Raw genomic sequence first — 17,552 nt, forward strand, 5'->3', positions numbered from 1 at the left:
GTACATAGCTGATGGTTAAGGTTATGTGACATCACAAAAACGGCCAAGTGCGAGTCGGACTCGCGCACGATGGGTTCCGTACCATTACGCAAAAAGCGTTTTTAGGTCGGTCGATGAATCCCATCTACGACCTCGCGAGATATTCGTTTTAGTTCGTTTTTTTAGCATTAGAACAATACTATGCGATCTTGACCTGCTCTTTTAATTGAAAACGCTTTTAAAAAAACAATAACTATTACTAAAAACTAATAAAATAAATAAATAAAACTTACCCCAGATCTGTCCCCTGCGGAAGGGTGCCCACGGCGGTGACCCTAGGGCTGGCTCATTCCTAGGCCAAAGAATAGGCATAGCTATTCAGCGTGGGAATGTAGCCAGCCTTATGGGCACCCTTCCGCAGGGGACAGATTTGGGGGACCTAAGTTTTATTTATTTATTTTATTCGTTTTAATTTATTTAGTTTATACTTAATTTTAATAATAGTTTGTATAAATTTTGTTATTGAATAATTTTTTTTTTACTATTACTACTTATGAAAGCAAAAGCATGTAAATAATCGTATACGATTCATAATTGTTACATATTTGCCGTCACTTATTTTTCAAAAGTATTTTTCAATAAAAAGACAAGTCAAGGTTGTTTAACTTTTTTCTAATGCTAAAAAAACATAGCCAAAATTCGATTGATGGGATCGAAATTTTCCATTATTAAATTTTAATTTACTATGAAAACTTCCGAGAACATTTCTAACTTTTAGGAAACTTTCAGCATACATGAAGGTTCCTAGTTGACTAAGGTACCCTAAAACCTGTAACATTAACAAATCACGATCATACGAGCGATGTAAAAGCGATCCTCGAGACACCCCGAGTCGTGAGTGAAAGAGAAAGCGTTATTTAATTTATGGCAGATAAGTATAGTAAACTGGTATTTGTTGACGTAACCGAGGTCACGGTGGAAAGTTTGAGAACCGGCTTTCGTTCGTCCTTAAAGTTGCTCAAACATTATACAGATCAGCGGGCGCAGCACGGTTCCATTTTTATCGACTATCACTATGCGCGTCCCTTTCGCACTTACATACTTGTTAGAACGTGACAGGTATGGTGACAAGGGATAAAAACGCCACCGTGCTACGCCGCCTGATGTACAGTCATCATCATCATCATCACTGGTCTAAGGGCAATGTCATATTTCTATCATCTGTGTTAAATTATAAAAATTGTTGCCATAATTGTTGCATTGTATATGTTTAGTTCTATATGTAAGCGATCAGACCTTCGGTATAAATTTTTAACTTGTGTATACTTCCCAACCAACGTTTGCTGCAATGCTAGAACTAGCGGTGGTTTAATCCCTGATCCCTATAAGACAGGTTTACCTAGTTTAGGGCTCAGGACACTATTCCTAGGCTGTCTAACAATAGAATACTTTTAAAAATGTAATACCCTTCTACTATGTAATAAGCTGCATTTTTGATACCTAAATAAATCATTTTTCATTTTCATTTTCATCATCTCAGCCATAAGACGTCCACTGCAGAACATAGGCCTCCCCCTTGGACCTCCATACGTGCCGGTTGGAAGCGGCCGGCATCCAGCGTCTTCCGGCGACCTTAACAAGGTCATCTGTCCATCTTGTGGGTGGACGCCCTACGCTGCGCTTGCTAGTCCGTGGTCTGGAGACCACGGATGTACCTGCAATAATATGTTACTTTTCGACGGCCTCAAAAATATATGACACGCTCTTATGGCTCTACAAATAAGATCGTGTCAGATATTTTTGCGGCATTCGTTGCGTAACATATTATTGCAGGTGACTGTACCTGGTCTTAGAGCATTTAATAACCGGAGTTGCCTTTAAGAGCTTACCCCTCTGCCGAAAACCTTGCACAATTGTGCAAACCTTTGTATAGTCTGACGTTTATCTGACATGGCTATTTGTACGTTACGTATAAAATAGCCATACATTTGACGTGCCCCTCCCCCGCAAAAATCGGCAGTTTTATACAGAAAATGACAGCCATGACGTCTTCAGTTACTACTTAAATGCTCTAAGGTTACTGCTATAAATACCTTTTGACGACCGGTCTGGCCTAGTGGGTAGTGACCCTGCCTATGAAGCCGATGGTCCCGGGTTCGAATCCTGGTAAGGGCATTTATTTGTATGACGATACAGATATTTGTTCCTGAGTCATGGTTGTTTTCTATGTATTTAAGTATTTATATATATATTACATATATCGTTGTCTGGGTACCCACAACACAAGCCTTCTTGAGCTTACCGTGGGGATTAGTCAATTTGTGTAAAAATGTCCTATAATATTTATTTATTTATACCTATACGGGGTGGAAAGAAGAAAATTATACGGAGTGTATAGGTATTGTTAGATGTTAAGACATAAAGGTCATCTTCCTCGCGTTAACCCGGCATTTTTGCCACGGCCCATGGCCTGGGATCCGCTTGGCAACTAATCCCATGAATTGGCGCAGGCACTAGTTTTTGAGAAAGCGACTGCCTTCTGCATCTAAGGGTGTAGTGCATACCTAATTATTTTCCATCGTATTTTCACGGAAACGTACGAACGTGTCTTGCTATTTCAGTCAGTCACGGTACGAAAAGCACTGAGGCTGAGGAAGCAGCATGACAAATACTAATCGAACTGTACCGGCCAATAATACCTGTACCTTTGTTTTTTTTTTGTATTGTATTACCATTATTTTGTATTGTATTACCCATGTATTACCATTGTATTTGTTAGTTCTTGTTTTTACCATCTTACCGATCTCCGCCGCGTAATCTGAAACAATAAAAAACCCATTAGGGTGACGGCACCAGTAATGGACACGGCACCAATTATGGACATTTTTTACGTTGATCGAATTTATTAAGCAACTGTCCCAACATTTTTCAACTGGCAACACTAAAGCATAACCAATAGACGTTTGAGCTGTCATTTTGACACATGTCACCAAAATCAGCCGTTTTGTTCTAAGATGGCTGCAAAGTAAAATCTCGTTGCGGGCGGTGGTCATAAAAATCCGTTATTGTTGTTGAAATCGTTAAGGAGGTGAGTACATATTTGTGCATGGTGTTATCTTGTGTTATGTTGTAATGAGATTTAATGTTATTTTTACTGAATAATACTATATTGCAAGTAAATTGAGCTAAGTTGAATATGTCCAATCACAGCAATTAAGTTTTTTGTGGGGTTTGTTCATTACTGGATTCGATATTTTATGAAATTCAGTAATGGACAAGTGTCCAAGCTTAAGCTTTTTATTACTTTTTTAGTTTATTGTGTTAAATTATTTAATTTATTGCACTAAACATTTGAGTTGGGTTGATTTTGTGATTGCTCTTTATTTTCCAATAATGGACGATGTCCATAACTGGGTATTTTTAGTTGTCCATAATTGGGCTCTTTGTTTTGTCTTAGATGGATGGATAAATGTGGTCGGACTGCAAAAACTGCCAGGCTAAGGCGAGGCCGACCAAGCCATACGTCAACAGGTTTATTTTGCTATTATAATCCGTTTTTTATTCATCCTATTTTTCGATGAGGCAAATAATAGTTGTCACGTGGTACCACAAATTTAGTCGGACTGCAAAAACTGCCAGGCTAAGGTGAGGCCGACCAAACCATACGTCAACAGGTTTATTTTAGCTATTATAATCCGTTTTTTTCATCCTATTTTTCGACAAGGTAAATTATAGCTGTCACGTGGTGCCACAAATTTGGTTGGACTGCAAAAACTCGTAGCTTGGCAGCAAAAACTGCCAATTCTATTTGTTGATGAGGTAAATTGTAGCTCTCACGTGGTACCACAAATTTGATCGACCCAATCGCCAATCGGCCGGCCAATACAGGATTTGGCCGACCATTTTTTTTTACTGTCCTCAAAGGCAGCTATCGTACCATACAAGTTTCATACGATTTTTCGATAGGTCTTTTTCATGTTTTTTTTTTATAAATTTGGTCGGACTGCAAAAGCTGCCAGGTTAAGGTGAGGCCGACCAAGACATACGTCAACAATTCTATTTTGCTATGAGGTAAATTGTAGGTGTCATGTGGTCCAATAAATCTGGTCGGACTGCAAAAACTGCCAGGCTAAGGTGAGGCCGACCACTTTTTTTTTACTGTCCCCAAGGTCAGGTATCCTACCATACAAGTTTCATTCCATTTTTCGATGAGGTATTTTTTTGATGTTTTTTTGTCCAACGTTTTTGCCATTTGTACAAAATCTGCCAGGTTAAGCCTAGGCCGACCAAGTGCGTTGGAAGGTACTAAATGTCAGGTACCTCTACAGGGTAGGTATATTCTATTTTTTGATCAGGTTTGTTTCATGCAGCCGGCAACCGGACTAAAACTCTTATAGTATAACTTAGAAATCTAAATGAAAGTTCAAATAGCGTTAATAAAAGTTGATTTGTGACATCATTTGTTTCATTTATGTGTTCAATACAAAAGTGTCCATTAATGGATGTTCATAATTGGGTCCATGTCCATGACTGGGTGTCCATTACTGAATTTTTGATGTCCATCAATGGTGATTTCGTAAATTTCTATTTATATATTTTTTATTAATTATGTATTAAACATACAGAATTTTTGGTTTTGTTTAAATGTTCCTCATGTATTTAAGTGCCGAAAAAAAAATCACCATTTTTGTATCGTCAAAAAACATCCCATTTTTAAACGAAATTCTAATTTAGTGCGCTTAACATGTCCATGATTGGTGCCGTCACTCTATAAATAAAAGTAAATCCATACTTCCATACTATCCATACTATACTAATATTATAAAAGCTCTTATTGGTGTAAGTGTGTGTGTAAGTATAAAAATACTTGAAATAAGTTAAAATAATGTTGTTTTTATTTAAGAAAATTATAATTATGCAAACACTATTCCTAATGTAAGAAATACTGACTTCGGACAAACTCGGCTCCGTTCGGCTCAGCATTGCTCCGAGCAATTATTAGGGTTGGCACCACTTGAGGTCCTTATGCGAGGACGACCACGGATAAGATAATCACTTAAATTTTGACAACCCTAAATAGCCGAAAGGGTGCCATGCCAAAACATTAGAAAGGGATATAATTTCGTCCCTGGACCGCCGTCAAACTTCGGTTTTGTAGGAAGTGTCCTTTCTGTGCGGTAGAACTATTATTTATTCTGTGATTTAGGTCCATAGCTCATAATAGTCAATATTAGCTGTCCAAAGTTCAGGTTAGAGCGGCCAAGCAGCATTCCGAGAGAGAAAGCGAACGAAAGTCGACAACCCATCCTTATTGATATTATATGAAAGCGAATGGGCAAACCTGTGTTTTGGCCACCGGTCACCTTACCGGTTTATGAGTCGAAAAATAAGTGTCTAAAAAACTTAGACACTTATTTTTCGTAAGAACAGTAATACCACGTGATGATAGCGGCCGGTGTCAAAGTTGTGTTGTGTAGTTGTGTAGGGTTGTGTTGTGTAGTTGTGTAGGGTTGTGTTGTGTAGTTGTGTAGGGTTGTGTTGTGTAGTTGTGTAGGGTTGTGTTGTGTAGTTGTGTAGATAATCACGGTTCATATACCGGTCGATATAAGTATAGTTGGGTTTAAGTATTACATAACACATTTACAATATTACCGCTCAATTAAACACAGAAATGCGTGAACTTAAAGTACCAAAAATACGTATCATTACACTCGTGCGCACCGGTGTGTGACTTCTTGAAAATGTTACGTAACATGGGAAGGGACCCTATTCTTCACACTTTTGTTTAAGCCCGCGATATAGCCATTTAAGGTGGTTCGCCTAGGTTACTCAAAACTTAACTCTCGCTAGATGGCACCACTTTTGCAAAATTTCAGGTTTTATTTTTTTGTGAAATGGTCATGGTATTTGTATACTTAAAAGTATGTTTCGCGCACTCTTTAAATAAATATTGAACAATTAAAGTAAACATTGAATACTTCATTGTGCAAAAACCACCTTTTTAATTCGACGGAGTGTTGCTGTCACGCTTTTTCCTAGTATTACTCACACATGCAAACAGTGTTTCCGTGATCCTTGTAGTAGACAATTTCACACAACGTAAGTATGTTGCATTGCAATAGCGTAACGGTATGTTCGTGGAAATAACTACGTGCAAGAGGATTGGGGTTCAAGACTGGTGCGAGTAGGTAATTTCTTTTTGTTTCTCCTTTGTGTTATCTTACCTTTAAACGAGCAATTATTATATATATGTTACTGTAAAAGCCCGAAGTACGGCAAAACCTAGGATTTACCGGTAAAACCTAGGTTTTACCGATGCCGATCGGTAAAAGCCCGAAATGTTAAATCTTACTAGTTTACTTCGGGCTTTTACCAACACCGATATGGTAAATCCTAGGTCTTACCACGGCAACCGGTAAAGTTTGAATCATGCACTGATTCTTGAGATTATTAGATGAAAAGTAGGTAGGTTTGGATCTCCCGGTTCTGCTGAAGGTGAAAGAGAACTCTACTAGCCTGCATCGTGGCTAGGCACCCAGGTTTAGGTATAGTTAACTTTAAAACCGAATCTGCAGCTGGCCACTTTATTGAGTAATAGAAACGCGTTCCGTATGTGTTTCGCTTTCCAGATGACCAGGGTGCCTAGCCAAGGTGCCAATGGTTTACGCTCCGTAGCGACTGAAGCGCAGCCGTGTCTGTCGCATTAATATGGCAGAGTGATAGAGAGAGGTATTACCCTAACGTTCGCTACGGAGCGAACGACTGGCATCATGGCTAGGCACCCAGATTTAGGTATAGTTAAGATTACCGCCGAATCTGCAGCTGGCCACTGTATTGAGTAATAGAAAAGCGTTCCGTATGTGTTTCGCTTTCCAGATGACCAGGGTGCCTAGCCAAGATGCCAATGGTGTACGCTCCGTAGCGAACGAAGCGCAACCGTGTCTGTCGCATTAATATGACAGAGTGATAGAGAGAGGTATTACCCTAACGTTCGCTACGGAGCGAACGACTGGCATCTTGGCTAGGCACCCAGATTTAGGTATAGTTAAGTTTACCGCCGAATCTGCAACTGGCCACTGTATTGAGTAATAGAAACGCGTTCCGTATGTGTTTCGCTTTCCAGATGACCAGGGTGCCTAGCCAAGGTGCCAATGGTTTACGCTCCGTAGCGACCGAAGCGCAGCCGTGTCTGTCGCATTAATATGGCAGAGTGATAGAGACAGGTATTACCCTAACGTTCGCTACGGAGCGAACGACTGGCATCTTGGCTAGGCACACAGATTTAAACGCTTTTTAAAAATCAAAAAACTATTACTTATGAAAGCAGAAGAATATAAATGATCGTATTTGATTTATAATTGTTACATATTTGCCGTAACTTATTTTTAAAATGTGTTTTTCAATTAAAAGACACGTCAAGATTGTTTACCTTATTTCTAATGCTAAAAAAAACAAACTATAGTAATAATTGTGTTTTTCATTCATAGACAAAATCCATTATTTTATCCACAGGAAATTTTATATATCTCTTTTTTATTGCAGTGAGGATGTCCTGATTGTAAAAATAAGAGAGATTAGGTAGAGTATAATTTCTAATTTTCTTTGTCAAAAATAAACGAATACGTGTAGCCCATACCATACTTAATCAATCGATTTATGATAATAAGAAAAATTAAATAAAAATAAAAAAACAATACGAAATTTAGATGTAACAAAAATACAAAAAGTTATGTTCCAGCATACAATTGACTGGGGATCGAACCGGGAATCTTCCGTTTGTAAGCAAAAAAGCGACTGTTTGCATAACACGCCATGATAGTTCTTAGCTAAGCTGACGAACTTCGGGTACTTATTCTCGCTTAGGTCAATTAAGTACCTGTCAAACGTCAGTGTCAACAAAATTGCACTAAACATGACGGCACTCCAAATTCGCGCCGTGGTCAGCCCGGCAACGTCGGAAATGGTATGGCAACGTCGCAAATGTATCTGTACACGACATTTGTGACACACACATACGTAAAATTGATGAAAATTTAACTATGATTTTTGCATGATTTCTGTATGAAACATTGTTTTCCTGTTAATTTCGCGCAAACGAATATTCGAAGGAAGATAAATGCGGAAATATTTATGTACTAATAGTGTGTAGTTACTTAATGAGCTTTGATTGAATTTTGTATGAAAATCGAACCACCTTAAGTTCTCGACTAGGTATTTGACAAATTTTTAGGGTTCTGTAACTTCTGTAGCCAAACAAAAACGTTATACTTAGTTCTGTCATGCATGTCCTTTTGTCCGTCCTCCCGTTTGTCCGTTCGTCTAAAATATGTTAAGATATACCGGGTGTGGCCTGTAACATGAGCAAATAATTAAAACATAGATTATACTCCTCAAACGGTGACACATATGTTCAACAACTTTTAAAAATTATGAAGTATTTAAACTCGCTATTTTTCATACAAAATAAATATTATCTTCAATGGACGCCATCGCCACGCCATATCATTGTGATTGACGTTGCTTGTCACGCCTTACAAACATAACAAAATTCGCAATACATTGCGTCTTGGAATCAACTTTAAAGTGTATTAAAAATCAAACCACAAGTTATTTTTAAAACTCGCTGAACAAATGTTGGTCAGTACGAGGAGTACAGCCTACAGTAAAAATTTATGCTCATATTACGGGCCACACCCGGTATAAGCTACATATACATATAGCTATGTAGCTACATTTGAAAACTAACTTTAACATTTTATTAAAATTATCAAATATTTTATAATTACCTAGGTACCTAATACCTACAGCCATTTATAGTTTTAACTATAACCAAATCGATTACAGATAACATTTATTTACAAATGTACACAGATCGTTACTTACTCTACGTCAGCGGTTCTCAAACTTTTTTGGTGACGGAACCCTTTTGGAAATCGAAATATTTAACGGAACCCCAAATTAAAAAATTTCCTTCGTCACTGTGGACTAGGACCCCTATTCGACAAGCGACGTTTGACGTATCGTGTTGATCTCCCGTTGATGTGGGAAAAATCATAAGTTCTCGAATACGTACAATGTCAAAAATTTACATTAACATCCACAGTTAGGGTGACAAGCAAACCAAACCGAACCATCCTTAGTTTAGAGTTGAGTTTTGGTTGTATCAAATGATATTATCCACCGTTGATGGAATCAACACTCAGTATGCAATAAAATCAACTGTTGATTTGACGTGGATTCGAAATCTGACAGTTGTATGTGTCGAATTTGGCCCCAGATATACCTATAGAAGTGCTGGTTTTTTTTCTTATTATTACAAGTATTTTCGCGGAATCCCAACAGAGGCTTTGCGGAACCCTAGGGTTCCGCGGAACACACTTTGAGAATGGCTGCTCTATGTTATTTAAAAATTCTTGTATACTATAGAAACACCGATCAAGAAGCCAATTTCTTAAAGTTTGCTTTAAACTCATTGCCTTCGAGAGCTTTTATTTGATTTAACTAAACCCTGAGTTTACCTTTACCAGCTAATGTGGTGAATTTTTTTTTCCATAATGTACTGGATGGCGACAGCACAAGACAGAGACAAATGGGCAGCAACGGAGGAGGCCTTTACCCACTAGGGATTCATTAGTAAAACACATATTATAAGTCATAGTTTTATTTTAATTTTTTTATGTAAACACTAAACTTTACAATGAATAAAGGGTTTTTTTTTTTATTTATTTATAAATATAAACTAAATAATAATGACGAACAAAAATTAATTAAACTAATTATTTATTTATTTTTATAATGTACAGGGAGCAAAATGAGAACTACGGGAGAACCGGTGTTCCCCAGTCCTCTTGTGATGACGTAAGCATACGCAAGCCCGGGCGTGACTCTTCTTGTCCAATTCTTGACATTTCCGACTCACTACTGTTGCTTCCGGGCTTTCGTACAAGAGGTCGCGGGTCATTGGCCGACAACGCTTTCACGAGCTTTGTACAGGAAATGTTGAGGTCTACAAACTTATCAAGAGAGTCGACCACAGTAGAATCAGTTTTAAGTACGTAGACCCCATTTTCCTATAATAAATATTTGTAGATAATTTGATGTAGGTATATTGACCATAGCTATACTATGCTATGCCCCTATGTTTACTATTTTAGGCTCTCTCAGTGAGCAAAATGCGATTTTGCTCACTGAGTGAGACAAAATGACTCAGTGAGCAAAATCGCATTTTGCTCACTGTTTTTAAGAAGCAAAGTACCGTTGTTCGAGCTGCTGAGGTGAAAAAAACTTTACCCACTTTAGTTCTACACTTTGTCTGTGTACAGACAGACAAAGTCGGAGGCAGAAGCTAGTAGGTATATGGTAAAATTAATAAACGATATGTGTAAAAATAAAATGCATAATTTTATTAGTCATAACTTTCAACTGATAGAAACAAAGAAATAAATTAACAAACGTAATAAAACTTACAAAAACTATAGGTAAAAAATTTGCCCCAGATCGCCGTCAACGGGCAAGGTGCCCAGAAGGCTGGCCGTATTTCCCCGCTGTATAGCGATGCTAATACGCTGGACGAAATAGTGGCCAGCCCTCTGGTCACCAGAAGCCTCTATTAAGCGCGCCGACAAGTCTTTGTACAGTCGACGCGCACTTGGCCCCCACGGCCCCAAAGTTTCGACACCAAACGCCGCAAATATGTAGCTGCTTCCCAGAGCGGCATATTTGCGGCGCTTGAGGCTTTCGGCTGAGGAAGCCGCAGCGCCAGCAGAATCCTTGGTGCTTGGAACATGGGACGGTGCCAGGGTATCAACTTTCAACTAGCATAATATTAATTTAGCATATCAATATTTGATTTAACACGGCTAATATTTTATTTTTTTAGGTAATATTTTAAGAAGAACAAACCACTGAGGACATATTACGTCGCTGCCCTCTTCACTCCTATCCTGGCCCAGCTGAGGATCTGGATCAGTGTTGCCAACTTGGCATAAATGATGCCAGATCTGGCATATTTCACTCGCTTTGGCACCAGAATTTTCTATTTAGCATCTGGCATATGTTTTTTTTATTTTTTTTATTATGAATGGGCTTACTCATGGCCACAGACTAGCCGAGGCGTAGACGTGGCCTACGATGGAGCGAGCTTGCCCAGAAGGTGCCTGTTCACTCTTGATTTAGCATAATTTAGTCTAAGCCAAGTTTGCACCGACTTGGCAGCAATAATATGCGCCATCGCCTTATGTGGTTCATATTTTCATATGAATTTTGACTTTAGTGGACGGATGGACGTCGACGGACTATATAAAGTTGGTCAAGCAGATCTTGTCAGTAGAAGAAGGCGGCAAATTTGAAAAAATGTATGTGTTTTAAGTGTCTAATTTCAAGTGATATTATTATTAAAAAAACTTTGGCATAATTTTGGCATAATCTAGACATTATATATATATATTGTCTATAAATTAACAAACATAATAAAACTTACAAAAACTATAGGTAAAAAATTTGCCCCAGGTCGCCGTCAACGGGCAAGGTGCCCAGAAGGCTGGCCGTATTTCCCCGCTGTATAGCGATGCTAATACTCTGGGCGAAATAGTGGCCAGCCCTCTGGTCACCAGAAGCCTCTATTAAGCGCGCCGACAAGTCTTTGTACAGTCGACGCGCACTTGGCCCCCACGGCCCCAAAGTTTCGACACCAAACGCCGCAAATATGTAGCTGCTTCCCAGAGCGGCATATTTGCGGCGCTTGAGGCTTTCGGCTGAGGAAGCCGTAGCGCCAGCAGAATCCTTGGTGCTTGGAACATGGGACGGTGCCAGGGTATCAACGCAGGTAGCGTCCCAAACTAGCGGCCGACCCATGCTCCAAGGCACCAGTGTCATTCCGTCGGGCCTCTTGCCGTCATCCCTGGCCAGACCGCTGGGCTCGAGGACTGCAGGTACTTTGGCACTAACAAGAGCCCGACGGAGGACATCATTTATGCTGGCATGGCGGGGGATCCTGCCAGCGCTTCGAACACATGAGAGGCCATGGTGGCCAAGAATGTCCACCGTGGTGCCACATTGTCTATATATATATATATACATATATAATAAATTAATGTATTAATATATTATTTATGTTTGTTAATATTTGCTATTTCATATTCTGCACTTGTACATATTTGTTCTAATTGTAATTAGTCATTACGCAACTGTTTTGAGGTCACATATGTAGTTTACGATGTACATACACACACATATTTTGTCGTTTTCTCTTCCTATTGGTGACGTAAAGGTGACGCCAAACATGCGTTTGACATTACATAATATATGTATAACCTATTGTATTTCAATATTTCTTTAACTTTCGCTTTTTGTTTTCATAAATGTGTTTCATGCTCGCATGTTGAAATCTGATCCACTTTCCGGATGTTTTACATATGTATGTAACTCATATACCAATGCAGTATTATGGTAGGTTTCATAATACATAGAGCCGGATACTCATTAGCGAGCCGTAACCGTAACCGTTGCATATACTGCAACCAAAAAAACATTGATATTAATATTTATTGAAATCATATTTTACAGCATTACAGCTAACGCCAATGCACTGTAAAATTAAGTAGTAAATAAAGCGATTAATAAGCTACCTATCATGTTTGATTCGCAAAAACGTAAAAAATCTTTAAAAAGTTTATGACTTTCGTCGAAAAACAAGTCGGAGTTAGGTGCAAAAGATAAGAAATTATTAAGGAGTGTCCGGGAACGGACAATTGGAGAGTACTGTAACCATAAAACATAGTGTGTACGTGGTTCCCTCCCATCTTGCATCATCCAATCCCACGTACACACTATGTTTTTTGGTTACAGTACATGCAACGGTTACGGTTACGGCTCGCTAATGAGTATCCGGCTTAGACTGGTTATATTTCAGCTAACCAGCGTGTAGTTTTGATATAGTTGGACCAAGAAAAGTCTGCAACGATTTTGATAGCATTCGCTGTGCAATGTTATTTACTTATACGTCATAATTTCAAAGAAGTTTGACATTTAAAATAACAATTGCACTTTTAATAAGTACACAAAATTTTCTTTTTATGTCCAGTCAATCTCCAATCTTAGATTTATGGTGGTATTAGAACCCTCTAAATAGAAAAAATGCCCCAGAACAAAAATACTGGCCTCACAAATAGGTATTCTTGCGTCCGTCCGTACTCTCCTGATTTGATCGGGCAATTGAATCAGATAAGATTGGCGAAAAATTTACTAATCTGGATACGCCTTTAGGCTTGGACGGAATAGCCAGGCCCCCTCTGTCGGAATTCTATGACCAATGGTCATACACATTGTATGGACTGACGTTTATCTGACATGACAATTTTTACGTTACGTATACATTTAACGTGCCTCTCCCCCGCAGACTCAGAAATCGGCAGACTGTTTTGTACAGAAAATTACAGACAAGGCGTCTCCGTTTGGTTATATCCTCTAATGTCACTCACAATCCACATTCCACAGATATAACACAGATGACACGCGATTTTGGAATTATCGATGGTCAAGCAAATCTTGTCAGTAGAAAGGCGAAATTCTAATTTTCTATGAGACGATATCCCTTCACGCCTACATTTTTAGGATTCCGTAGCCAAATGGTACGAAACGGAATTCGTCATGTCTGTCTGTCTGTCTGTCTGTCCGTCCGTATGTCACAGCCACTTTTTCCGAAACTATAAGAACTATACTGTTGAAACTTGGTAAGTAGATGTAAGTACCTATTCTGTGAACCGCATTATGATTTTCACACAAAAATAGAAATAAAACAATAAATTTTGGGGGTTAGAACTGAAACTTACTTAGAACTGAAACTTAAAATTTTTTTTTTCGTCAAACCCATACGTGTGGGGTATCTATGGATAGGTCTTCACAAATGATATTGAGGTTTCTAATATCATTTTTTCTAAACTGAATAGTTTGCGGGAGAGACACTTCCAAAGTGGTAAAATGTGTGCCCCCCCCCCTGTAACTTCTAGAATAAGAGAATGATAAAACTAAAAAAAATATATGATGTACATTGCCACGCAAACTTCCACCGAAAATTGGTTTGAACGAGATCTAGTAAGCAGTTGTTTTTAATCGTCATAAATCGTAAACCGCAATTTTATTATGTGTTACTTGCTACTACTGCTTGCTACACTGGAACCCTTCATGGGCGAGTCCGACTCGCACTTGGCCGCTTTTTCAAATTTGAATTTGCCGCCTTTTTCTACTGACAAGATCTGCTTGACCAACTATATACGAAAACAGTGTTGCTAACCCGCGATTATTCAAATTAGTTGGCTTTTGCTACTGACAAGATTTGCTTGAACCACGCGTGGCTCGCTCCGCGATTTTGTAGCTTTGCAACAGGTAGCTAAAAGTACATCCGTTCCACACCAATTTTGGTGGCTAGCCATAAGCCGCGCGTGGCTCTGTCGCCACCTAGCGGCCATATCTGTCCTGATCGTAACAGACGCGTTTTGTTAGAGAGTGAGTCTTCTGTACCTAGTACTATTATTTATTCTGTGCTTGAACAAGTATAGTCTTCACTGTGTCTACTTTAAGCTTTCACCTTTCGCACGCTCCCGTGTTAGATTTGACACAGTCATGCCGATTTGACATATGCTCAATGACGTTTGACATTGCGTCACGAATGTTTGGAAAGTGATTGTTTTTGTTACGGAGATTTTAAGTAACCGTAAAAAGCGGGTTTTCAATGAAATATTCTCAGAAATCGTCGCTTTTGTTCATTTTCAGGGTTCCTTACGCAAAGGGTAAAAGGGCGTTTTCAGAAATAAATATTGAAAACCTGATTCTTTCACATCTGGACGTTCTTGGGCTCATTCTACTCAGAATCGACAGCATTCTCCATCCCACCATTAAAAAAAGATGTCCCAAAATGTCCATTCCGTTACGTCACGTTTTAGTATGAAAAAATGTTTCACTTGTATGTGCGTGACGTAGTGGAATGTACAATTTTCATACATATTTTTGGGACATTTTATTTTATCATCAAAGTTGAATATGCTAGTGATTCTGAGTTGAAATGAAAGAACCCAAAAACACCGGGATCTGTGAGAATCAGGTTTTCGATATTTATTTCTGAAAACGCCCAAAAACGTGACTTAGCTTACTTTCTACCATCTTTGTTTTAACTTTGTGCATGACTGTGTCATAACCATAACGACCATAACCATTACTGTCATTACTCATGTTCGGTAAAAACATATACTCATTTAAGTTGAATAAAACTTGTTTTGTTTAAAACCGTTTTACAGTTTTTGAATGAATAGGCTAAATCACTATGACATAAGTTTTTGTGTGCATGACTTACGTATTTTGTTTAGTTACTTTAGTCTTGCGAAGTTACGAAAAGAGACATAATTAGAGTCAAATCAAGATAAGTCTGCAACGATTTTGATAGCGCACGCATTGCAAGTGTTATTTTAAATCTAACTTCTATGAAATTATGACGTATAAATAACACTTGCATTGCGTGTGCTATCAAAATCGTTGCAGACTTATCTTGGTCGAATTCTATACAGTCTAATGGTAAGTAAAATGAAGAGAAATAATAAACTTACTAATTTCGAAATGAAAAAATATAGCGTTTGATCGAAATGTAGGAATTATACCTACTTGGTACATCATGCAAGTGTGATGAAAAAATACATTATAGTCAAACCGTAAAAAGTCTGCAGCGATTTTGATAGTCCACGCAGTGCAAGAGTCATTTTAAACGTCAAACTTTTATGAAATTATGACGTACCTATACATAACACTTACACTGCGTGGGCTATCAAATCCGCTGCAGACTTTGTTTGGTGCGACTACATAGTTAAGACTATAGTCGGACCAAACAAAGTCTGCATCAGATAATTCGACCTAGGGGTCGAAATTAAGAATTTATGGACCGCAACGCCTACGTGTAATATTTAGAGATGCACCGGATATCCGGTTACTATCCGGTATCCGGCCTATCCGGCCATTATTTTACTATCCGGCCGGGTACCGGATAGTGACCTACTATCCGGCCGGATACCGGATAGTAACATTGCTTGATTTCGGAATAAAAAAAATTGGATTTAAGAAACAGACACGGTTATAATCGTACTTGTTTATTATTTTAAAACAATTTAAAAATCATTTCATTCCACTGACTTGCACGCGCACTCATTTCGAACGTAGAAATGAGTCCGCGCGAACGTTTACTAGGAAACAGGTCAAACCTGCAGAATGCGCACCTGAAAAACCGAAATGTAGGTATAGTTCCGCCGGTCGAATATCCGGCGGCCGGATACCGGATATTCGGCCAGTGTCCCGGCCGGATAACCGGTATCCGGTATCCGGCCAAACAACTATCCGTTGCATCTCTAGTAATATTACATAAGTTACATAACATCTTTTACGAGCAAGTTTAATGAAGAAATCTAGACGTCATCTATTTTGTCTGTACCGACGCAATAAGCTTGATTAATATTCCAGCAATTTAGCGTAACATGTTTCGATTTCGATTTTCATATAAGCTATCATATCAGCATATCGAATGGTTTCGAATTTTCGATACGCACCAGTTTATCTGGCCCCCTAGCCAAGGTTACAATCGCTATCGCTTCGACAACGAAAAGTATTGCGTATCTCTATCACTCTTCCCCATTAGTGTGACAGTGACAGTTGCGTTTCGATCGCTACGGAGCGTTAGCGATTGGCATCTTGGCTACGCGGCCTGGTTCGATTTCACTCGGAGCGAATCGATTCGGCGCATATGTGACGTGGTCGCCAAACATATCGCTTTTTACTAATTAATATTGAATCATTGCCCAGCTGCGCTTTCTTGTATAGAGTTCGACCAAGATAACTCTGCGACGATTTTGATAGCACAGACTTTGCTTGTCACTCTTATAATAGGTAGTTACACATACACACTCAAAAAAAATTAAACAAAGGCTTTGGGCAGAATAAATACGAAATCAAAATTTGTCCCAAATACGATCCGTCGAGTTATGAAAATACGCGTTTTACTAAGTCTGATAAAAAAATGCACTCATATTTTAAAGATAAGGAAATTTTGTCTCTTCACTAAATTCTAGTAAAATTTAAAAAAAAAATACAAAAAAATAAAGGTCACGCCTATTAAACTACTTATAGTTCGTTTTTTACCATTAGAAAAAAGGGAAACAATCTTGACGTGTCTTTTTATTGAAAATCGCTATTGAAAAATAAATATGTAACGATTATTTACATTCTTTTTCTTTCATAATTAATAGTTATTGATTTTAAAAAAGCGTTTTTTAATTTAAAGACACGTCAAGATCGAGTTGTCTTTTTCTAATGCTAAAAAAACGTCTATAATTATTTACTTATTTATTTAATATATTTATTTCGGATGATAAGATCCATACATTGCAATAATTATGCAGTTTAACTCTGGTCAAAAAGAATAGATAGTATAGAGAGGTCCTGCCATTGTTAATTTTGTAGTCACAGTAAATTTACTGCCATCTATCGACACACGACTAAAACTCAAAATGAAATCGTATAAAATTATCAAAAAAATGTAG

The 17,552-nt window shown here is 38.3% G+C and overlaps 1 protein-coding gene across 4 annotated transcripts in view; it reads right to left on the reverse strand.

The window, feature by feature from the left end:
• The window catches only part of LOC134677390 (uncharacterized), a 49,726-nt gene that overhangs the window by 15,688 nt on the left and 16,486 nt on the right, over nt 1-17,552 (reverse strand). For 3 of the 4 annotated variants that reach the window (XM_063535840.1, XM_063535837.1, XM_063535838.1), the window contains exon 2: nt 2,780-2,797. The exons of the other annotated variant lie outside the window; for it this stretch is intronic. In XM_063535840.1, the coding sequence (XP_063391910.1) occupies nt 2,780-2,797 (18 nt within the window). The remainder of the gene's footprint in view (nt 1-2,779; nt 2,798-17,552) is intronic. 4 annotated transcript variants of the gene reach the window in all.

Source organism: Cydia fagiglandana, chromosome 26 (genome assembly GCF_963556715.1).
Source record: "Cydia fagiglandana chromosome 26, ilCydFagi1.1, whole genome shotgun sequence".
Classification (NCBI taxonomy): Eukaryota; Metazoa; Arthropoda; class Insecta; order Lepidoptera; family Tortricidae; genus Cydia; species Cydia fagiglandana.